General features: G+C 42.0%; 1 protein-coding gene across 4 annotated transcripts; it reads left to right on the top strand.

Moving 5' to 3' along the window:
* The first annotated feature begins 15 nt into the window (after nt 1-15).
* ZBTB34 (zinc finger and BTB domain containing 34) lies at nt 16-23,573 on the top strand. Of its 4 annotated transcripts, none has more exons than XM_037008141.2 (3): nt 16-150; nt 3,093-3,213; nt 17,021-23,572. In XM_037008141.2, exons 2-3 carry the CDS (start codon nt 3,182-3,184, stop codon nt 18,543-18,545), a joined length of 1,557 nt encoding a protein of 518 aa, XP_036864036.1. In that variant the 5' UTR covers nt 16-150; nt 3,093-3,181; the 3' UTR covers nt 18,546-23,572. The 4 variants fall into 4 exon arrangements, with proteins under 4 accessions (XP_036864036.1, XP_036864037.1, XP_017535566.1 ...); XM_017680077.3 differs by lacking the exon at nt 16-150 and adding an exon at nt 272-636; XM_037008142.2 differs by lacking the exon at nt 3,093-3,213 and having other exon boundaries at nt 24-150.
* The last annotated feature ends 831 nt before the right edge of the window (nt 23,574-24,404 follow it).

The following is a 24,404-nucleotide window of genomic DNA, read 5'->3' as shown; positions in this document are numbered from 1 at the left end:
GAGGGGGCGGGACTGGGAAGCGCTTCCGGGGGCGGGGGACGCGGGCTGGGGCGGCAGCCGGAGCGGCGGGGACGGGCCTGGCGCCGGCGGCGGCGGCGGCGGCGGAGAGGGCGCCGCGAGCGGGCGATGTGAGCGCGGCGCTCTCGGCAGGTGAGGCGCGCCGGCCGGCGGCGGCGGGCGAGGCGCGGACGGAGCCGGCAGGACCCCGGGCAGCCCCCGGGCGCTGTCCGGCTCCCTCTGGGAGCGGCGGGGCGGGAGCCTCCGCGCCTGGTCAGTCCGGCGGGCCAGAGGGTGGGCGGGCGGCGCGGGTTGGAGTGAGGCCGGGCGGGGTCGGGGGCCCCGGGCACCTGCTCGGGCCAGGCGCGCGCTCCCGAGGGGCCAGCCGTGCTGGGTCCGGGAGTCCAGGCGCCGCTGGCAGGGCCGAGGGTCGCGTTCGGCCGACTGCCCGGGCTCCCCAGCCTCCGCCCCAGGCGTCTCGGGATCCCCTATTTCCGGGCCCCTTGCCCCGGGGGGCGCTCCGCCTTTGTACAGGCAGGCCGGTTGGGTGAGTGTCCTGGAGAGCCTGGCCGGGCCGCGGGGTCGGCCCTGCTGGTGCCCGCAACGGAGCCCCTGTCCCACGCCACCGCCCTTCTCCAGGTAAACAGGCGGCGGCGCGTCGTGCTTGGCCCTAGAGGTCTCCATGGTCACTCTTGCCCTCAGTCGGCCCTGCCATTACGGGGGGCTGGCTTGGGGGTGTCCTTCCAGGCTAGGCGGCTGTGCTTTAAGGAGGCAGTAGTCTTGGAGTCTCTCTTGAGGTTTTCAGCAAGGCTTTACCAGTCTGAGCCTCAGTTTCCCCATCTGGCCAGTGAGGGTTTTAGAGTAGTTCTCTAAAGACCCTTCTAGATCTTCCATTCTGTGTATGTCTAAAATTGGAAGGGCTGCCCCTGGCTCAAGAATTGGCAGTTTCACTGAAGACTTTTTGCAACTGTGGGTTTTTTTAGTCACTTCATACACTTGGTTTCAGACAGGCTTTAAAATGATTACAAGAAGCATTTCTCAGTCTCACCTTAATCCTAATTCACCTCTTGCTTTTGTTCCTAGTAGTAGTCAATCATATCCCCCTGAGTTTTTACAGCCAAAATTTTTTTTTGTTTTTATTTGCCCACTTTCTCTTTGTTCCCTAGTCCAGGCCCACTTTGCTTCACATCTGGATTATTGCAACAGTTTCTTAGCTGGTCTCTGACTTCAGAAGTGTGTGTGCACCCCCGCCCCCCATCCTTCCTCTATGCTAATACCAAACTTAATATAGGAAGTCAAAAAAAGAGTTGAGTGCTTGCTTGCTTATTACTTGTCAAGATGCTGTTCTGTGTGGCAGGGGAAAGTGGTAGAAGACACAGCCTCCGAACAGCTTTACACTGGGTTCTGAGACTTTACCTGTAAAAAGGTGGCTGAATGATAAGCCAAGGCTGTGTGTTGTAGAATTAAGAGGAAGGAGAGATGGAGGTTACTATGGCCCAGTGGTCAGGGAAGGCTTAGTGAGCAGGCAGGGTTTGAGCTGGCTGTTCAGGAATAAGTAAGATTCAGATAGGAAAAGAGTAATCAGGCCCGGTGACCGTATGGAGTTAGTGAATAGACCAGTCTCTTTGTAGAGAAGGGTTCATATAGGAAAGGAATAGGAGGAAAGATAGGTTGGGGCTAGTTCCTGAAAGAACTCGAACTAAGCCAAAGTTGAAACTCCTCTAAAGGCAGTGGTGATGAACAGGAGGCGGGGTGGTTCACGGTAGTTTGAGGAGAGGGGAAGAGAAGAGATAGGGGCCAGGAGATCAGGTAAGAGTCCATGGTGTTTATGCGCCTCTTCAAATCTGAGTAGTGTCCTTTTGCCGACCACATTGCCCACCCTGTCTTTTCAAGGCATTCTTGGTTTAGCCCCTCCTTACCTACCTGAGCCTTATTCCCTGCTTTTTCTTCTCCTGGTCTGTCGCTTTATGGAAGCTAATTTATGACTGCCTTGAGGGCTTGGCTCCTGTTGTTCCCCCTTCTGAAGTACTGGCCTCCTTTTTCTTGTCTGTGTAAATTCTCCATTTCACTTCCTTCAAGCCCCTGCTGCAGATAGACTTCCTCCAGAGGGTGTTCCCTGACTGCCCTGCCCCCATGCCTTTGTGGCACTCAGAATCCAAAGCACAGGTTCAACACTTGTTCCTCGGTTTTTGAACCTGTTCTTGTCCCAGCTGGAGTGGGAGGTTTTTGAGGGCATTGCGTCTTAATATTTGTCTTGGAGCCCTTGTGGTATGTAATACTGTAGCTGGACTTTTTGGTAATAGGTCCTCAAAGACTTCCTGATTTTTGTTGGTAAACAACTTTTGAAAATAATTTTTGACCCCTTTCCCCTTTTATTAAAAGAGAATCTGTTATTATTAGCTTTCTCTGTCATGTGTCACTTATTTCTAACACTGCCATTCAAGGTGGATGTTTTCAGCTTTCATTCTTAAGGTGCTGATAACAAAACAAATCTTGGAAACATTAAAATCTTTACTCTTGATTATGAGAAAAGAAAAGAATCATGTACTTCTTTAGCTGTTGAAGGCTATAGGGAAAGAACATCAAGTTTGGAATCAGACAGGCCTAGGTTTGAGATCTAGCAAGGCTACTTATTAGCTGTGTGAACTTGGGCAATTAGTATAATGTCTCTGAGCCTCTGTGTTCTCATTGTAGTGTGGGGATAATAAAATGTATTTCATAAGGCTGTTATGAGTTTAAAAATGAAAAAAAAAGCTTACGAAGGAGGTAGCAAAATTTGCAGGACCTAGTAACTGCCTAATACATTTTCAGCAGGAGCGGCAGCAACAGCAGCATTGTTATGATTTGGTGTAAATTTATCAAGGTGGAGACATGATAAGCTGCTGAACCTCAGTGTATCTACTGAGTAGTGGATTTCTGCATGTCTATGGGTCCTATTTCTACCTTTCCTTTGAAGCACCTGTCAAAAATGTCAATATCATGAATCTGGAATGCTATCATTATGTTTTATTTTCATTAATTTTCATGTTACTTTAGTTTGAATGCTGCTTAATGTTTCTCAGACTTCTTAATTGTGTCCATTTAATGTTTTATAGCTGACAAACGGCTGAATTTAGCTTAGCGAAGGTCATCAGCTGAATGCAGTTTAATTTCTAATGGTTATTTTCTGGTTGATATTGATGGCATGGAAAACCTCATGGAAGAAAGCAATTCAAGGTGAGCCTTTCTAATCCTTTTGTCATCAGAGGCCGGACTTAATGTCTTTTCCAGGTCCACTGCCCCCTGAAATGCCAGCAGTAAGCAGATATTTTTGACATTTTTGCGTTCTTTGCTTGAAGAAAGCTTATTCGTTCTTTTACCTGACACACATCTTTCTCCTTCATGATTAGAATTTGAAACATCTGTTTGCCCACTTCATAGAAGTAAAAAGAATGACATTACTCAGAGGAATGGCTGCATAACTACTCAAAGTACAGCACATTGTCACCCTTCATTATCACCGTGTCAGTGTAATGATATGTCCTTAAATGATGGATTTAACTCAAAGTTGGTCAGTAAGAGTCTGGCACATATAAAAACCCTGCATCCCACCAGTGTTCCTGGGTCACAATCTTAGCCTTATAGGAGGTAAGAATTCTGGCCCTGAAAACCAACAAACCTAGGTTCAAATCCTGGCTCACCAGTCACTAGCAACCTTGGGAAAGGTTCCTAGTCTTGTTAGTTTCCTCATTTGTCAATGGGGCATCGTTCCAGAACCTGTCACTTCACAAAGATTCAGTGAACAGGTAAAGAGCTTTACACAGTAGGACTTCAGTAACCGTTAGAGACCTTACCATTGTCAGTAAGGTAAAAGAGGCCATCCCCACTCCACTAAGAAAGCTCAGAGGACGCTTTTGATGTGTTGCATTGACTGAAAGACAAGCCCCACTGTCAAACCCAACACAGTCTCAGAATTAGTGTATCTGAGCAGACTTGGAGAATGTTAACGCCTTGGTAGAAAATCTAACAGTTTGGATAAAAATGTTCTTTCAGCTTCACATGAATTAATGCAGTAAGAACTCTAGACTTGTTTTCTTTTAAATTAGGATAAGTGCTTCATGAATATCCATCACGGAATGCCATTTTATTTATTTTTTTCTTGCATTGGGTTTCAGTAGCACCAGAATGTTTCACGCAGCCCTGGTGTGATTCGGCTGCTGCTCTCTAAAGGATTAGATTGTAATTCCTGACAGTTCAATTTTAGTTTTGATCTAGACCCAGGCAGAAATACCTAGAAAAGTTATTTTTATATAGTTGTTACTGCTGTTACAGCCCGTTGTCCCCAGTGCTTCCATCTGTGGTCTTTTTAATGACTTTTTGTATGAGAATGACAGTTAGGGATGGTCAGATCTTTAGGGCCTAAGGAAGTGAGCCTAGTATGAGTTGTCTCCTGTATCAGCAAGTGACTGAAGCCAGCAGGTGTAAATCTGGGTTTGGAATCGTGAACATCTTGATTGAGAATAATGGGGTACCTCCTGGTGCCTTAAACAACTTCCAAGTCTGTAGCCTTGCATTCCTTCCTTGGAAGTGTCACTGGGTATTTTTAAATGAAGCAGAGCAAATTCAAGTGCTTATGGGTCAGATGGGAATGAGGCATCTTGCAAGATGTCACCTGCTGGCTGAGACCATCCTACATCTCCTGGGTCTTCAGCAGGAAAGGCTGGGGGTGCAGCTGTGTGTCGTGGCCGTCTTGGATTTAGACTGCCAGCTTGGTTTAGGTTGCATCAGCTGACACAGGCTGAGAGTCTCTATGTGAGATACAAGATACTCTGGTAGGCCTTGGGCACACCGTCTCTGCCCTCAGGGAGCTCACTACTGAGAGAGAGCGATCAATCAGGGAGGCTCAAAAATCAGCATATCTTGTAACTGCTTAGAGTTTACACTTTTGCTTTTGTTCAGGTTGTCAGTTGTGGGGAAACATTTCCAGGGCTTTACCCAAGAATGTCAACCAGGGGATTTCGAGGCCCATGTGGGTGTTTTGCCCAGATGACATTTAAGTGTCCTTTCTCATCTTAAGGCTCCGCTCAGAATGGGTTAGCAGTGTGAGATGTCACTAGGCTAGGTTCTGGTTTTCGTTGTTCAGTTTTCTTAAAGCTTAGCAACAAGCATGCTGCAGAACTTCACCAGTGAAATGATGTGTTAAGGAGAGGGCTAGGCGTGGACGTTCCCTCTTTCAGGAAGTACCCTGTGGCAGTGCCTCTTACAGAGCAAACAGACTCTTTTCTCTCTCTGAGAAACCTCATCTTACCACATCAGTCCTTGGGTAGTACCATTTTTGGTCACTTCCAAATCAGTTTTCTCCAGAGCTGCAGCCCCATGCCCACTGTGGCCCCCTCCACCCAGATGGCCAGTGGGCAGCTGAACTCAGCTTGTGGGAGGCTGAACCAGCCTGCCTCCTAGAGTGGATGGCATCTTCTGTCTCCAGCTCCTTGGGAGTCCTTCTTTGGACTCATGTCAAATTGGCTGCCACCAAATGCAGTTTGATTTTTCTAATCTAGTATTCAAAGCTCTTCACATTCCGGCTCATGTCCTCCTCTCATACATTTTCACTCTGCTCTTCTCTGCTCCTGCCCTTCCTTCTGTCTGAAGTGTTCTTTCTTTTCCATTTGAAATGCAAAGTCCCGTTCAAATCCTACTTCCACCATGAAGTTTTTCTATTTCTATTTTGATGTTTTAAAGAATCTTTTCGGTCAAAAGTCATCAGTCTTGTCACTGCTCTTCATAGTTCTTTGTTTCTGCTTTTATAATTGTCTGCTTAATACAGCAATTATCCATTTGCAGCCTATCTTTCTGTAGATTCTTTGGTTTAAAAAATAACATTTTTAGCTAAAATCCTATATGTCTTAAAAAAAACTTCCAGTGAGAATAATACTGTTGTAATAAAACATTCAAAACATATAAAATAGTCTGTTTCCCTCCCCTCCCCCCACTTCTGTCCTTAGTCCTCCTTCTTAAAAGTCACCAACATTGATAATTTCATGCTGTTCTTCCAGAATGGATACAGCAGCATATATTTACTCTTTTTAAGAAAAGTAGATGAAGGGTATCATATATGTACATACTGTTCTGTATCTTGCTTGTTTGGGCTGAATATTAGAGCTCTTTCCATATCAAAGCATACAGGTTTCATCTGTCCTTTTAATGACTGCATAGTGTTTCACTGTTGGTTATTTTGAACCAGTCTCCTCTTAATGGCCTATAATGTTGTTCCCTCTCTTTTTTTTTTTGCTGTAGCAAATAAAAATGTGTAGTAGTCGTCCTTGCTACATATGTCCTAATATACTTTTATTTTTGTAGGCTCAATTCATAGCAATTAATTGTGGACCAAAGGTGAATGCCTTTTATATTTGGTCAGTATTACTAAACTACCCCTGACGACTATGCCTGCCATCTCTTGAAATGTGTGCAAGTCTGATGGGTTGCAAATGGGACCCCATTTCTTCTTGTTATAATTCACATGTCTTTAGTGATGAATAAAGCTAAACATCTTTTCATATGTTTTTTGATCATCTGTCTTTTATTTTTCTTTGAACCATGACTATTCTTTGCCCATTCTTCCATGGATTTTCTCTTTAATTTATAACAAATTAGGGAATAGGAAAGTAGCCTTTTGTCAAATGCACATGCATTTTTTCCTCAATATGTCATTTATCTTTTGGCTTTTCAGGGAGGGATATTTTTGTAATACATTGTCATATGTAGTTGTCTTTGCCTCTGTGGCTTCTGGGATTTATGTCATGCTTGGAAAGGTCTTTATGTCATTACTATAAATAAAATCAATTCATGCTTTTAGTTATTTTTTGGTGATAATCAAGTCATTTTAAAATAGTGTCAAAATACAAAATGGAAAATACCAGGACCCTCATTACATTGTCTGGTGCTTTATAAGAACTTGGTAAACATGCAACACCTTTGAAAACTCAGGGAGCTATATTTTCCATTAATCGGGTGTTTTAATTTTTTTTTATTGGCACATAGTTAATACATAATATTAGATTGGTTTCAGATGTACAGCATGGTGACTCAATAATTATATGCATTAGTAGATGGTCGCCACGGTAAGTGTAGTTCCCCTCATTACCATACCAAGATGGTGCAGTTGGGCCTTTTATTTTATGTGAACCTATAGCGTTGTCATATATAACGGCAGTCATTGCCTTTTGCCTCTTTTGCTCAGACTCAGTGGGAGGAGCAGGGAGAAAGGCAGAGTGGAGTATGGGTGAATGCTCTGCGCCCTCCGGGATCGCCGTGTCTGTCACATTGTGGTCTGCTGGTCACCTGTCTTTCAGAGTGGCTTTTTTGTTCTAAAGCTCCTTCAGATAAAATGCATTTATTCTAAGTGAGCTTTGGAACCCAGATTAGGGGTATCATTCCCGTGTTTGCTGCATTTCAGAACAGCGTCTTGTCCTGATGCATGGGTGTGGTGATAATGTTCTGTAGCTTTTTTGGGTGGGATCTTGTGGAGGTTTCAAGCAGCTTTACTCACTAAGCCTTGTTATCATATGGTCTTGCGTCAGATCTTAGTTCTCTTTCCTGAGCACATGTGCTTGTTTACCTCTAGGACCCCACTCCTTCACCTTATCCTTCGGGTCTGGGAGGAGTCCCAGGATGACTTGAGTGGTAATTTATGGGACAGTGCGTCTACCCTGGGGCTTGAGCTCACAGTGCCTTGAGGTGTAAATGGCCTTCTTCCTCAGCCTGCCTTAATTCCCTAGCGTGTGCCCATTTTTTTCCCCACCCGACTCCCTTTCTCCTCCTCATGGTTCTGTCTTGCCCCTGGCCTGCACCTGTCTGGGTGCTTCGAGACATGGCTCCCTTGCTTCTTGCTCAGTCCTGGACAGCCCCTCAGGCTGCTCTTGCTCTTTGAGCACCAGTTTCAGTGCTGCTTTGTATTATGTTGAACTTGGGCTGAACCTGTGTCTTCTTGGCAGCATCTGCTCTCAGTGACTTTCACCTTCACACACCAAAAGGACCAGTTAACTTAAGCCCCTAGATCAGTGGTTTCTAATTAATTCAGGCTTTAGCCTATAAAGATAGCTGTTGATTTAAAGCTGGTAAAATCAGCCAGGGTAAGGAGCTCTGATAGGGAAGAGGGGATAAAAGCTGTGAATATGGAAGGCATAATATACTTCAGCTGGAGAGCCACCTAGGACTTTTTTCTGATCATAGCCCTTAACTTCGGTTGATAATTTTGACCTAGGAAAGGAGATTTTTGATCTAGAAAGTAGTGCTGTAGTCTTTTCCTAGAGCTGAAGTTGTTCCACCACAGGGGCTGTGCATCTGTAGCTTTGATGGATATTACTAAAATGCCCCACTTGCCCTTCATCTTCCTCCTCATGGAGGAAGGCGTACGAGCCCGGGGCAGCAGTAGGAGGGTGCTGGCCCCTTTCCCTGTCCACCACCCTGGGGCAGAAGAATAGCTAGGGCAAGTGTTCTTTCTGGCCTGCCTTTTCCTCAGCTCTTCCTCCTCCCTCCCCTGGTCCAGCTTTAACCCTTGGGCAAATTAAACAAGGGTAAGGGGCTACTGTATAGGAGGTCTGCACGGGCAGACTTTGAAACAGTCCTGGGAAAGTGAACCTCTTAGAGCCTGTTTCCTCATCTCTGAAATGGGGGTAATAGTACCTGCCTTCTGGGAGAAAGTCAAGAGGGTTCAGTTAAATAATGCATATAAGGCCTTTACGACATGTCTGCATGTATGAAGCATTCAGTTAATATTGGTTATTGATGATGATGGACTTTCCCAAGTAAGAGGGAGGTGAGAGTGTGGTGGGAGGTGGCAGTGATCTCCTCTTACAATTGCTGGGGCTAGGGTGGGGGCGGCTGGACATGTGGAAGTGGACCACTGTCTGGGCTCCCCATGTCAGAGGTAGTCCTTCCCAGAATCCACTGCTGATACCAGTGGTGGCAGAGGCGGTGTGGGAGGTGAATGCTGGTCCAGTGTGAAAGCGACCTCACGTGAAAGAAATTGAAAGAGCGAGAAGGTTATATGTGCATGGGTTGGGTGAGCAGAGAGGCCTATGAAGTTGAGCTGACAGCTCTGAACTTGCCAACAGACCATTCCAACTAAGCCCTCTCCATGTTGGTTTCTTAGAAGTATTTCACATTCTTATCCAAAGTACAGTTTTTACAAACCAAAAATAAGTATTGTTAAAATGAGTATTAATGCTATTGAAGAAAAATACTCAGCTTATATATGCTTGTTTTTAAATTAAGAAATAACAGTGTACATGTCTAGTTTGGGGCTGGCTTTTTGCTTAATGTAACAGAAACACTTGTGATTGAACTGCAGAATTAATACTGATTCTGATGTGATTTAATGAGTGCAATAATCAGGTTCATTATTGTTTTCTGAAGCAGCTGCCAACTTCGTGTAAATGAAAATCTAATATCAATCACTTCTCTGTATTATAAAAAATGAATTCCATTCCTGTATCTCTCTGAGTTGGGAGGAATCTAAATTAAGCCCATATCAAACTGCAAGACTGGGACTCTTACTAATCTTTGAATTCCCTTTGATTTTGTGCAAGCAGATTGAATTGAGTATTTCTTATAAAGGTAGAAAAATCATTTAAATTCCCAGTCAGTATGTCATTTAGTGATTGTAATTCAATCAAATACTTGAGGCACAAAAGACAAAAGGCTGATTTCCTTAATTTGCAAAGAGCTTAGACAACTCAGTTTTTAAAAAGGCAAATATGGGCAGAGGACATGAATGGACAGTTCAAAGACAAACTTTGACAAATTGCCATTCAACATAAGACAAGATAGTCAACCTCATTTATAATTAAATAACTGCACATCAAAACAATGAGATTCCATTTTAACCTGTCAGTTTGGCAAAAGTGAAAAAGTTTAACCTACATTATTGGCAGTTACAGGGAAATGAGCGCTTCACAGGCAGTTGGTTAAAGGGCAGCCACTGCCGCCTTTGGGAGGTAGTTCGGCTTATGGTTCCTCTGCTAGGAGAAAATAAATATTACGGCTATTTAAATTGTTTCCTGCTTTTGGCTTACCTTGGGGACTGGATAAGTACATTGTGACACAGCCTATCCATGGAATCTGTGAAGTCAGAAAAGTAATGGAGTAGATAAGTTTGTGCAATTTTGGAAAGATTTTAAGGTGTATTAAACTCATTTTTTAAAAGGCGGTACATAGAACAGTTTATGCTGACATGTGTTTATAATGTTCTCTGAAAGAACACCCAAAAACTCTCACTAGTGATTATCTTTGGGAAGACGAACTGGGGAAGAGTTTTGCTATTCATTTTACATTTGTCTGTACTATGATTTGAAGTTTGTGTGCATATATTTTATTTTAAAGATAAAATTAATTAAACACTGGTCTAACTTAGGTGTAGGCCCACTGACATTCCACGCACGGAAGAAACTAGGACATAGAAGAAACCAGTGAGTAGTCCATGCTACGAAGCTGCCGATACAGAGGCATGGAGGGTCATATTTGAACTTGATGTCTTAGAGGTACTGACTGCCTCTCAGGCCCACTGGACCTCATAATGTAGGTCTTTGGGTGTGGAACTTGTGATTAATTATGGCTTTTACTCCCTCTGGCCTGGTAATGTACCTGGGACTTAAATTACCTGCAAATTCCCTGTGTGGAGGTCTTTAGAAACCTCTACCTCCAGAGTGTTGCTTATTAGCAGCTTTAGGCAGAGGTTTTGAATCTCATTGTCACTGCTGAAAGGAAGTGTTACTGTAGAGAAGAGGAGAGTGAAACCCTTCCTTTCTCATTTTGCAGAAAAATGGAATCCCTCTTATAGGTGTTAATCACGGTCTTTTGTCGTTTTTCTTTCAAGTGTAGTTCTCTACTCTGAGAAGATAAGCTGCACAGGAGGAAGCCTCATTGTGAAGCTATTTTCAGTTTTACAGACTATTTCAGAAATGCTTTATTATTTTCCTTTTCCTACTCGTTTTCACCCTGAACTCTGCACCTTTAAAAACCCTGAAACACCTTCTTTAGTCCTTTAATTCCCAAAGTCACTGTTTACATACCTCGTGTCATAAAAATGCTTTAAAGAATGGACAACATTTGGCTTCTTGGTAGGTGCCAGGCATCTGCATTGCTAGAAGGCAGTCTGGTGAAGTTAGTTTAGGATCATGACTTCTGGAGCCAGACTAAGTTCATCTATTAGCTGCAGGACATTTGGTAAGTGCCTTAACCTCCTTTCCTCAGTTTCTTCATCTGTAAGATGGGAACAATCATTGCATTTCCCTCCCAGAGTCGATAAGAGGATCAGATGTGTTAATATATGTAAGGTGTTTAGCACAGGTAGTACTCATTACACACATTCACTGCATGAATTTCCCTCTGTTAAAGCCATCGTGCTGGGCATAGTTCTTACAAGACCTTTTCTAGATAAGGAAATCAGTTAACTGTCCAAGGCCACATAGTATTTAAATGTTCACTGTTACTAGAAAGTGGCAGAGCCAGGATTTATCCAAGTCTAATTTCAAAGCCAGTTCTCTTTGTGATACCATCCTATCGCCCTAAAAAAAGTCTGCAATAGCTAAGTTTGATAACCAAGTGCTAAGCAGCTATTGTGCTAAGTGCTTCCTATTTCCTGCATATATTCCTTGTAACAGTCCATGAGGCAAGGAGTATTATTATTTCTACTTTATAGATAAGAAAACCGTGACCTGGGAAGGTTGTAAAACACACTGCCCAAAGTTTTACAAGTGGAAAACAGGTATCTGGGTTTGAACCCAGATCTGACTCCAAATTCATGCTCCTATTGTTTTGTTGTGATATACTTAAGAGTCTGAAAAGATTCACTGAAAGTTAATAGGCCTTCTAGTTACCCTTTTCTTCTCCCAGGCAGTCAAGGTTATTTGTTTTTGTGCATTGTTCCAGAAATACTCTGCACGTTTCTGTGATGTGTGCGTTGACACTACAGTGTGTTTGTTTTCATATCCCTTTATACAAACAGTATATATACCATTTTGCAGCTCACTCTTCATTCAGTAATGTATCATGGTGATTGTTTCATAGCAGTATGAAAAGAGCTTCTTCATTTATTTTTTTCTGGTTATATAGTAGTCTTTAGTATAGATGTGCCAGTTAATTTATTAACTGGGCTCCTCTTGATGGGCATGAGTTTGTTTCAAATTTTTTGTTGTGAACAGTACTGTAGTAAATTCCTAGAACTACAGTTGCTCACTCATGAGGGATGTGCGTTGTAATTTTGATGGATATTATTAAAATGCCTTCCCAAGTATGTGCACCAGTGGTGTCTGTCAAATTATCATCTATTAAGGAGTTTTAAATATTTCTAATTTTTTTGTCATTCCAAGTAATAAATATTCACGGTTAGAAGTTCAGAAAATACGGAACAGTACAAAGAAGAAACTGAAAAATCCTTAGTCTTACATTAATGTAAATATTTTATATTTATATATCATTTCTGTGTATATTTAATATCTGTAAATATATACTTTTAGAAATACCTTTTTTTATTCATGTTACCTGATTTTTTAACAGCTTTATTGAGCTATAACTTACATATTATAAACTTTACCCATCTTAAGTGTGCAATTCAGTGCTTTTTAATACATTTATAGTTGTGCAACTATCACCATAATCCAGTTTTAGACTGTTTCTGTCACCCGTAAATCTCTCTCATGATATTTGTAGTTGATCTGTTACTGAACTTTTTTACTATATTGTTAAATATTCATTCAACAAATTTTTATTGTCTGCTATGTGCCAGGCAGTAATATGGCAGATAGTTAATAAAATGGACAAAAATCCCTGCCCTCTTGGGTCTTATATTTTGTGGAGTGAACTTTGTGTTCTTTAACATGATTTTAATAATGACAATATTTGGTATAGTCTGCTATAATAATTCCTTTATTGTTGGACATTTAGGTTGTTCCCTTTGTTTTGCTATTGTGATTGAGTATACTTATCTATAGATTCTTGTGCCTATAGCCATGATTTCTTTTTATGATACAGAGTAGTGGGTCAAGACAAGTGCCCCATTTAAAGAAGTTTGTTGTATTTGCCCAAAGACGTAGCTGAGAGCACCCGTCTCCCTTTATTATTGCCAGCTGAGTTGTTTTTTTATCAGTCTTGCTAATTTGAGAAAGAATTGGGTCTCCTCTTAATTTTTGTTTGTTGATGCAGTTGTTAAGCACATTATGTTTAAAGCCAGTTCTAATTAATTTTTTTAAAAACTTTTGTTCATAGTCTGCCCGTTTTCAGTTATACTTTTTTATTGATTTATAAAAGAGTTTTATATTTCTGTGCCACATATGTTGTATTTTTCATAACGTCTTTTTTTTTTTTAAATAAAAGGCTCTTTAGATACATAAAAATTTTTACTACTTCTATAGTTAAATTTCTGTTTCTTTTCTGGTATGTCTTTGCTCATAAATGCCTTCTCTAGAAGTAACTTTTAGGAATGTTGTGAAGAAGGGATCTGTTATTATTTATTCATATTATCCAAGCAGCATCAATTTCAAGAATTCTTTGTTTTGCGCTGATTGGAAATGGCTCATGAGGCCCCTGCTTGTCTGATGTCTGCCTCCCTTGACCGACTCATGTGGCCCCTGCCCTTGCCCTTGCTCCTCAGCCCACATGTGCCTCATACCCTCGCACCCCAACATTTCCTCCCCTCCAACTCAGGCTGGCCTCTCTTTGTGCAAGTGATTCCTTCTCTCTGGAAAACTGGGACATTTCTGGGACATTTCCCTGCAGCAACCCCTTCCCCCCTCAACATCTGGCTAACCTTTACTTATCCTTTAGGTCTCAGTGGAAATATCACTCGTTGAAGTGGCCTTCTCTGACCACTCCCCCTTTATGAAAGATAGCAGAGCTCTTGTTAAAATTTATTGTGAAAGAATTACAGCTCACCTAGATCCCTAGTGCCTGGCACATAGAAGACAGTACATACTTTAATGAATGAATGAATTATAGCCTAATCATACATTTTGGCATTTATATTTGGCTGTATTTTTCTTTTTCTAAAATTTTTTCAACATTTATTCTTCTAGATCTATGCTGTCCAATAGAGTTGCAACTGGCTGGCCACATGTGGCACTTGAGCACTTGAAATGAGGTTATTCAAAATTGAGGTGTGCCATAAGTGTAAAATACACATCACATTTCAAAGACTTCTTCAGAGACAAAGAAATATCTCTTTAATAACTTTCTAATATTGATTATGTGCTAAAATGACTGTTTTAGATATTTTGGGTTAAATGAAATTTATCTAACCCTGAAACTGTTAGAAAACATTACACACATGGCTTGCATTATATTTTAATTGGACAGCTATGTTCTAGAATTCTAAAATCATTTTGTCAACTTTCTAAGAAAATACTCCTTTGGGCTGCATTATATTTATAAATTGTCCATCTTTATAGTATCAATTCTTCCTGCCAAAAGCATATGCGTCATCATTTATACATTTTTGTCCTTATTAAAGTGTTACATTTCTTGTAGATCCTGACAATTTTTTGTTTCTCTCCGAAGTATTTCATAGTTTCTGTTACTGTTGTTGGTTATAACTTGTCATTATCTTACCTAAGTTTTTTATATGCAATAGTTTTGGAACCCTCCACTTAACTAGATCCTGCTTCTAACAGATTTTTTCAAGTGATTCTCTTGTGTTTTCTATGTGAATAGTCATCTGCCTTGAATAGTAACTTTGCCTCCTTTTTTCTAATAGCTGTTCATATGCTTTAATTTTCTCTTGTCTTGTTGTTTTGGCTGAAACTTTCAGAACAATGCGAAGTAAGTAAGTGGTGGGCAGACAACCTTGTATCCAGATACGAGCAGGCATGCCTTGACGAAGTGTTTACAAGTGTGCACCAGGGAACGCTAATTCTTTGGAATATTCATCCATGCACCTTGAGAGAAGAGTTTCATGGTTCAGTGAGTTTGCAAACTGCTGAGTTAAATAGAATTCTTGTCTGCTGGACTTTTCAAATGAGTTATTATGCTAATGTGTTTCTTTATCCCTGTAAGGTAGGGATATTAAGGCTAGATCATGGGCTTGTGTTCTACTAAATACATTTTGGGAAATGCAGATGTAATGTTTCCTTTTTACAGATGATGTTGCCATTGATTTGCAGTAGATGGTGTTTATTATATTAAGAAAATATTGTTCTGTCCCTTGCTTATTGAGCTTTTTCCTTACTTTGAAAGGGCATTTAACTTCCTAAAAGATTCTTGGCATAGTATTGATTTGGCCCTGTGTTTTTCTCCGTGGCTTACTGATGTTGCACATTGTGTATTTCCTAACATACAGCCATCCTTACATTTGGTCATAATATGTTATTCTTTTAGTAGGCTATATTTACTAGCCTTTCTTTAGGACTTTAACATCTGTTTACTTAGGTAAAGTTGGGTTTTCTTCTTTATGCTGTTTGCCATCTTCTGGTATCAGATTTATACCAAATGAGTTGAGATGCTTTAAATATTTTAACATGAATCTAAAACAGTATGAACAGTCTGAAGATCATTTGTACTTTGGCACTTCTGTTTTCTTTTTTATTTAATTCTGCCAGTTTATGTTTTCCTAAAAATATGTCTATTCTGTACAGATTTCAAGTTGATTTCAGTCATAAAGCTAGGATAAGTACAGTGTTCCTCTTCAACTAAAATATTTTAGCTCAAATTCTGACGTAAAAATAATTGTGATGTGATCTAGTCACACTAACTGATCCTTTCCTGCAAGTCTTAGGTTTAGTTGTACATTGTCTTGTCTTATAGTTTAAATTTTTTCTTTGTGATTATATGCTGTTCTGTATTAATTACTTTTTGTTTCCTTTGGTTTTAATTTGTTGTTCCTTTTATAACTTAAGTGATTTCATTTACTTTTATTCTTTATTGTTTAATGATGAAAACTTTTAAGGCACTGACTGACTTTTAAAATTTGTTGATGTTTCAAAATCCCCAGCATTTCATTCTGAAAAATTTCAAACATACAGAAAAGTTGAATTTTACAGTAAATACCATGTACCCACCATGTAGACTCTATACTTGTTAACAGCTTACTGCGTTTGCTTTACCCCATTTCCATCCATCTCTTTTTGGATGCATTCTCAGATAAGGTGAAGACATAAGTAAACCTCGGCGCCTAAACCCTCCTTGCCACAAATGTAATGTGAGTTTCTTACTTTCTAAAGAGTTTTATTCCTTTTTTATTTTCTCTTTGATTCAGTACTTATTCAAGAGGTGTTTACATTTCGATTGGTTGGGTTTTAAAAACTAAAATATGATTGTTAGCTCTAATCTTGTGTTTGGGTCAGAGAAGTAGTCTGGGCTATCTACACTTCTGTAGTTTTGAGTGATTTGATGCTGTGGACTCCAGCAAGAGACAGCTAGCCTGTCCTAGGCACACTGGTATGGTGAGCACAGTGGAAGATGATACACCTGTGATGTGTCCATCACTGTTTTTGTTCTTACTGTCTAAAAACTCTTCACTGAGAAGGACTGAGCCTTGCTGTATGAATTATCACCCCAAAAGGATATAAAGGTGTGCAGAGCTGAAGGGGAAGAAATGCACATGAAGACAACAATTCATTCTGAACTGAAAAAGGTTTAGCTCCATTCAGTGTGTCCAGTGTGTTGTATACTTGACCCCATCTGGAAATAGGCAAATAAGGCAGAATACCCTTTAGATGCATTTACTTATTTTTTTTACAAAGTATTGTGTAAATCCTCAAAAGTAGGGAAATAGGGAAATGCTTTCCTAAAAGGATATCAAATTGTCAGTCAGCTGAAATGGCCCTACTATGGGTAGCATGTTTTAAATTTGATCAAGATGAATGTTAGGCAGTTAGGACACTAGGCAAATTGATTATTAGGTTGCTTGGAAGGATGGATGCTCAGGCAGACCGTGGCAGGTACAGTAGCTACAATGATGGTGGCAGTGATGGGGGTGTTATTTTTATAAGTTTGGGTTTATGCCACTTGTACTTAGGAGTTATTGGCGAATTATGAAACTCTTCTCTCTCCACAGATTACGCTTCATGTCAGTAGAAATGGACAGCAGCAGTTTTATTCAGTTTGATGTGCCCGAGTACAGCAGCACCGTCCTGAGCCAGCTAAACGAACTCCGCCTGCAAGGGAAACTATGTGACATCATTGTCCACATTCAGGGTCAGCCATTCCGAGCCCACAAAGCAGTCCTTGCGGCCAGCTCCCCATATTTCCGGGACCATTCAGCATTAAGTACCATGAGTGGCTTGTCAATATCAGTGATTAAAAATCCCAATGTGTTTGAGCAGTTGCTTTCATTTTGTTACACTGGAAGAATGTCCTTGCAGCTGAAAGATGTTGTCAGTTTTCTGACTGCAGCTAGTTTTCTTCAGATGCAGTGTGTCATTGACAAGTGCACGCAGATCCTAGAGAGCATCCATTCAAAGATAAGCGTTGGAGATGTTGACTCTATCACCGTCGGTGCTGAAGAGGCTCCGGAGGGTCGGAACGGAGTTAAGGACAGCAGCTTCTTTGCCAACCCAGTTGAGATCTCCCCCCCATATTGCTCTCAGGTACGGCAGCCCACCGCCAGCAGTGATCTTCGGATGGAGGTGACGCCCAGCAAAGCATTGCGCAGCCGCTTACAGGAGGAAGGGCACTCGGACCGGGGGAGCAGCGGGAGCGTGTCTGAGTATGAGATTCAGATAGAGGGGGACCACGAGCAAGGGGACCTACTGGTGAGGGAGAGCCAGATCACAGAGGTGAAAGTGAAGATGGAGAAATCCGACCGGCCCAGCTGTTCCGACAGCTCCTCCCTGGGGGACGATGGGTACCACACCGAGATGGTGGATGGGGAACAAGTTGTGGCTGTTAATGTGGGTTCCTATGGCTCTGTGCTCCAGCACGCATACTCCTATTCCCAGGCAGCTTCACAGCCAACCAGCGTTTCAGAAGCTTTTGCAAGTTTGAGTAATTCCAGCCCATCCAGATCCATGCTGAGCTGTTTCCGAGGAGGGCGTGCCCGTCAAAAGCGGGCTTTGTCTGTCCATCTGCACAGTGATCTGCAGGGCCTGGTGCAGGGTTCTGACAGTGAAGCTCTGATGAATAACCCCGGGTATGAGAGCAGTCCCCGGGAGAGGAGTGCAAGAGGTCACTGGTACCCGTACAATGAGAGGTTGATCTGTATTTACTGTGGGAAGTCCTTCAACCAGAAAGGTAGCCTTGACAGGCACATGCGTCTCCATATGGGAATCACCCCCTTTGTGTGCAAGTTCTGTGGGAAGAAGTACACACGGAAGGACCAACTGGAGTACCACATCCGGGGCCATACTGATGATAAACCATTCCGCTGTGAGATCTGCGGGAAGTGCTTTCCATTCCAAGGTACCCTCAACCAGCACCTGCGGAAAAACCACCCTGGTGTAGCTGAAGTTCGGAGTCGCATGGAGTCTCCAGAGAGAACAGATGTGTATGTGGAACAGAAACTAGAGAATGAGGCATCAGCCTCAGAGATGGCCCTAGATTCCCGGATGGAAATTCATACAGTGTCCGATGCTCCTGATTAAGAGGGTAAAGAAATGCACCCAAACAAAGCACATTAATTGATGCATATTTGTGATTTGCTTTGTTGTAATCTTTGGTTTTCCCAGCCATCTGGAAATCTCTTGGTCTCTTGGCAGTTTTTCTAAGATTTCTGGAAGGAACACTTCATTGTGTTTATCCTTTCCCCGCCCTCCCTTCCCCAAGGAGCTCAAAGCATGAAGGGCAACGTATCCAGGGAAAACACAGGCTGACAGTACTCCTCTTTGGCTGAACTCTTAATCCAAAATCTGCCAGTGATTTAGCCATGCCAACTGGTTGACCCTACGTTCTCTGCCAAGAGGCATGCTCTCTCATTGTGTGCACTGGTGCCAGCGCAGTTCCAGGAGAGAGGCTAGGATGCTGTCAGCTAATACAAATGGGTAACCTTTTCTAATTTAAAGTACTTTTAGGAGGTAGTTAGACAATTTATATATATATATAATAAAGCGATTATTATATATATAGTATATATACATTCTCAAATTTGATTTTATTCTGGTTGAGGTGAATGTAAGAGGAATATATAATTTAATACAATGTGAACAGGGCGTTTGACTCTGTCTCATCCCTACCTAAAATGTTAGGGTTTTGCCCCTTTATTTCCCTTACAAAAGAATGTTAATAGGTTTTCATATATATTAATCATTGTGTCCAAAAGCAAGCAAAGCAAATCACAGCGTTCATGGCTCTGCTTCATAACATACATAAACCAAATGCCATAAAATGTATTCAACTCTAGTTGGAAACCGTTCAGAATTTTTGTTAGTTGTCCAGTAGGAAAGCTGGACGACCTGTGGTGCTGACCTTTTTACATATTGTAGTGTTATATTAGCCAACCCCAAAGGAGCAGTGGTTTTCAATGTTTTTACTGGCCTACGAATCTACCTTCATTCTGTACTGTAGAAGCATACATACCAGGTAACTGAACCCAATCACTCTCTACCGTGAGTTAGTACTCGCACGAAAGGAAAGGGATTTGTAGTTCTGTCTACAAAATTCTCGAGGCAGTGTTGTGGTGGTGTTTTTTGTTTTTTCTTAATTTCTTTCTTTCTCTTTACAAATAACCAGTTCAGGTGCACAGCAACTTTTTCTACATGCAGTTCCCAGGGAAACTGCAGAACTTGGAATTTGTACTTTTTGTAAAGATATATTCAATGGGAATTGCAAGCAATATATCTATCTTAGTATTGTGTGTGCTAACGAGAGCCTCAGTGGCTTTCCCCACTCTCAGTGTTTCCTGCTTAAAGAAACCAACAGTTCAAAAGCTCTCTAAGATATTCTGTGTGTCACCAAATCATGTGTGTCACCATTTTTTGGGTCACGTGGTGCTATTTTATGTTTCATATCTTTTAGGTCAGTATAGTTGTAGAAAATGTGAAATCTAGTGGTAATAGTGAATTACAATTTTTTTCCTCTCTTTGAGTTTAGAACTTGAAAAGAGACCTCAAAAGCGTGTGCTGGTGAACACGTGACTGTATAAAAACATACCTGAGTCCTATTTGAATATGTTTTATTAGTACTTAGGAACCATCTTCAGTTCTATGTTTTGTTCACCCGTGTGTGCTTCTAGTACACAAAACGGGCCTTACAAGGTCGCTTTGGCACTGTATCCTCCGTCAGAGAGTAATCTCCTAAGCCAGGAGTTTGATAGGACAGCAAGTTGTGCTGCGGGCTGCCGTTGGGCTGCTGGTGGGAGGTCGGCATTCCGGACGCTCCGCCTGAGAGCCCTGCTGTGCAGCTCACAGCCCGTGGGCCTCGCCTGGAGGACAGTGCAGACCTGAAGGACCGCTGGAAGGAAAAGGCCCCACCTCACAGGCTAGGAGTTGTAGGAATGCAAAAATAGACGTTTGCTGGTTTTTCATGCTTTTTGGGCTCTTAAAATACCAAGAATGGTGGGGTTCGGTGGGGGGATGTTGTTTTTTGGGGATTTTTTTTTGTTTATCGTTTTGTTTTGTGAAAAAGAATCAGGCCCTTGTGTGTGATAGCCCCCTGGGGTGGTAGCTGTGCAGTAGCATCTCTAGCACACAGGATCTGTCCGCTCATGTGTGAACGGCTGCGCTACACATCAGTGTTAACTACGTACAGATTGCGCTCTAGTCGCTCTAGTCCTGCTGCTCCCAAGGAGCAGCTTTTGCTAAATCGGGTATATAGTATGCCTTTTTCCTGTCAAACTGCCTAAGTATAAGGGGTTTGTTCTCTCCCTGAAGCACTTGTTCAACTCCTGTCAAAGCCGCGTGCCTCAAGGGGAGGCTGCACCCCAAGTGTTTACCCACTTTAAATATGTTCTGGGGTTTCAGGTAAATGTTTGTGATCCTTTTTCCTTACATGAATAAGTTCGATTTTGATTTTTTTTTTTAAAGAATTAAATGCAAAAAATTTGTGTTGTGATACAAAAAATTAAGTTTGTGACAAGAAATGCCCAAGTCAGGGACATGAGAGGTGAGGCTCAGGGAAGGGACCTCCTTTTCACTCAGGCTTGGGGCCTTCTGAGGAGTCTCCAGAGCATTCTGTGATATATGAGACAAGTTGGGGGGTGGGGCACTCGGAGCAAGCACCTCGAGTGGCCTGGTTCTTGTCACTGTGTCAGTCTTAACCTTATTTACATGGAGTTCTTTGTATTTGTAAATTTGTTTAACTGGTTTGAGTTTACCAAAGAGTGACTTATCCAAAATTGTCTTTGACAAAAATATACATTGCTTTGATTGTACAGTTCAGGTTCAAACATTGTAATGGGACTGTTAAGGGGCAGAATATTGATTGAGTTTCTCTCTAGTAGTCATGATTCCACATTTTGCAAGTTCCACTTGCTCCCATTCATGTTGCTAACACTTTACCCTTTCCACTGCTAGCAGTGTTAAGAATGAATTCTCAAGCCATAACACAGTACTGTAAGGTTCCACAGGGCTTCGAGGGAGGCAGTGTATAGGCCAGCACAGAGCTGTGTGGCCTCTCTGGGCATGCATACTGCCATGCTTCCCAGTGTGCATGGCAGGTGAAAGGTTAACTCCACTCAGATGGGGCCGCAGCACTCAATTGTGCCTTGTCACATGAGGATGTGCCAGGAGGGTTAACATGACCACAGCCCAGAAACATTCTCTCCCTGAAGTTCGCTTCACGTCTTGGCAGACGGAGTATGCTGTGTAACTCCTTAGAGCAACTCTTTTTGGAAAGCAAAGTCCCTATTTCTGTACAGTTTTAGGTTAGATGTTTCATTTATAACAAATGCAAAAATCAATTAAGATAAAAGTGATATGTGAAAAAATCTTTTACAGTAAAATATATCCTGAATTCATATGGGTTTGTTCATAATTGAGTCTCTTCCTTAGCTACCTTTTCAGATATGTAGACAATGTGAAGACAGTGACAGCGTCCTTTTCTATAGGTATTTAAACCTGTTATTACAAACTGTGAAAACAAAGAATATTATACTTTAATGTTTGTGGTTTTAAACAGTTACTTTCATTCTGATCAGTTCTCTACCCTCTAATTTCCACTAAAGCTGTAAATACATTTAGAAATTATATTTGTAAATACAGTATATGAAGACAAGTTAATTTTTTGGTCAGTGGAAAGCCGCCCATTCGGCTCTGCCTTGGCAGTTTGGGTTTTCTGTTTTTGTTTTTGTTTTTAACAGCAGAAAGGATACTGTCTGTCGGTTCACTGTTAAGCAGAATATACTGTAGAACTAAATTGATAATTTTGAAATCTTCCAGAGCATGAGTAGATGTCTTTGCTAGTGAAAGCAGTTATAACCAAGTCTTTGTTTTTCCCTTAGCCCAGACCATAGGCCTGCCGATTTTTGTTTGTGGTTTTGGTTTTTACAGCTTAAACTCTAGGAAGAAATTTGCAGGAACACAAAACAAGGGCTGGGGGGAAATCATCTATGTGAATGAGCTTTACTTTAAAGAAATCAACGTATTTGATTTTACCAACTTTTTCTGTTAGTTACTGTGACTTTTTTGTTGTTGTCAGTGTCGTTCTTGTTAAATTCTGTAATGGTTTCCTGTGAAGCCTCCACTGAAAGGGACTCAAATATGCAACACCTAAACTATTTTCCAAGGGCACATGCCCCTTGAATGGTGCTTCTAGACTGGTCAGGGTTATTTATTAAATTTTATATATGAAAGTATTGGGGAATTATGTAAATTCTTTATATGAAACTATCTAGTTCATAAATCATAGATTTCATATTACTCAGTGCAACTGAACTAAAGGTTCAGAAGAGTCATTCACTTTGTTCCAAATTTGTAATGGTTGTCACACATCACATGCGTCTTTTTCAGTAAGTGCCAGAGTGTTTCCACTGTCTCTGCCCCGTGCTTGACTACTTGGCCCAGAAGAGAACCTGCTTTCTCTGGTTCTCCTCCGGGTCTGGCACAGACAGGGCTGTGGTAGTTCCTGATCAAGTCCTGGAGTAAGCCTTGCCGCAGATTCAGTAAACAGACCTCTTGCTGTCCCTCAGTGACAAGTATGCTGTGAATTCAACCTCTGGACTTGCTGCCCAAGCCCTGGGTTGCTGCCCTGACCATAGTAAGAGGTAAACTTACCTGATTTCTTTGAAAATGACCATTTTCCTAATGTGAAAACCATCTCTCTCACCACTTTTATTAGTAGGGCTAACATTTTTTCCGTTATAAATGGTTGAGCAATTTGAATGACTTAACACAGTGTCATTATCTTGCAATATAAACTGGTAACCTCACAACTCCACACTTCATCACCATATGAAGTAAATGAAGCTAGCTAAGCGGATGCTGTATCAACTAGTAACTTGCCATTAAGGATTATTTTATAGCATGAATTTAAGACTATTTATTCAAATGATATTTTACTCTTGTATTCATTTTGTTTTAGATTTGTGACATGAATATTTCAGTGCTGCTTAATTTTGTTCTGAGTTCTTGTTTCTTGCTTGTAAATGGCTTTTTTATGGTATAAATAAAGTCAATGGACATTGCTGTTTGTAAATAAAAGTGCTGCTAGAGCAAAGGCACTGTGGTCTCCCTTTGTGTCTGCCCCTCTGGCCTCCGTGAGCCTCACTGGCTGCAGTGTCACGGTTTCTGTAACCACTGGTTTTGAAAGGTGAGGGTTTCATAAGAAGCTCTTGTTGCCACTGTGGTTGTGGGAAGACGGGAAAACAGCAGGTGGATTTCTGACCTTTCTCTTGTGTGGCAAAGACTGGATTGTCAGGGACCCCGTCTGCATGGACTTCTCCAGAACGAATCGCTGTTCAGTCCTTCCCCCCCTTTCCTGCCCAAGTCCCCCCTTGGCTCCGTGAGTGCGCAGTTTGCTCCCACCACAGAGCCCGGGGCTGCAGGTCCGCGGCTGCTGCCTCCAGCTGTCTTCTCCCTCTCAGCCAGTTGGGCCTTTCCCGACTGCAGCCCAAGCCTCCCTCAGGCAGGGAGTCCTGCCCTGCAAAGAACTTACTTTACCTGGTGATTATATATTGATTAGTGAGGTTATTCAGTTACTGTTTCCCTCTTTAGACTAAACTCCATGACAGCAGGGATCCTGGACTGTCTCCCTCACCTGGACATCACAGGACCTGGCACCACAGCCAATGCACAGTAAGGAAAGAAGGAATGAGCAAATAAACATATCCTGGGAGGGTTGAGCAGGGCTGTGTGACGGGTCAGGAGGGGATCAAATTTGGCTCCTATGGTGCTGGAGCTGACTAGCGTCTTGCTGTAAATCAAGGTCTCCCTTTTCACCAGGGCTGCTGTACGGTCGAGCGGGCAATGAGGTGGTACACTGGTAGAGACCATGTAGGACCCAGCTTCACTGCTCACTGGGAGCTGGGGACTCCTGAGGCCTTCAAGAGCATGATGGAGAAGGTGCATTGA

The sequence above is a fragment of the Manis javanica genome, chromosome 2, assembly GCF_040802235.1.
Source record: "Manis javanica isolate MJ-LG chromosome 2, MJ_LKY, whole genome shotgun sequence".
NCBI lineage: Eukaryota > Metazoa > Chordata > Mammalia > Pholidota > Manidae > Manis > Manis javanica.
This window is presented reverse-complemented; position numbering and strand designations above follow the sequence as displayed.

Coding starts and splice junctions, on each gene's coding strand:
- ZBTB34 (XM_037008141.2), top strand. CDS start 3,182: ATGGAAAACCTCATGGAAGAAAGCAATTCAAG. Junction 3,214..17,020: donor ATGGAAGAAAGCAATTCAAG/GTGAGCCTTTCT, acceptor CTCTCTCCACAG/ATTACGCTTCATGTCAGTAG.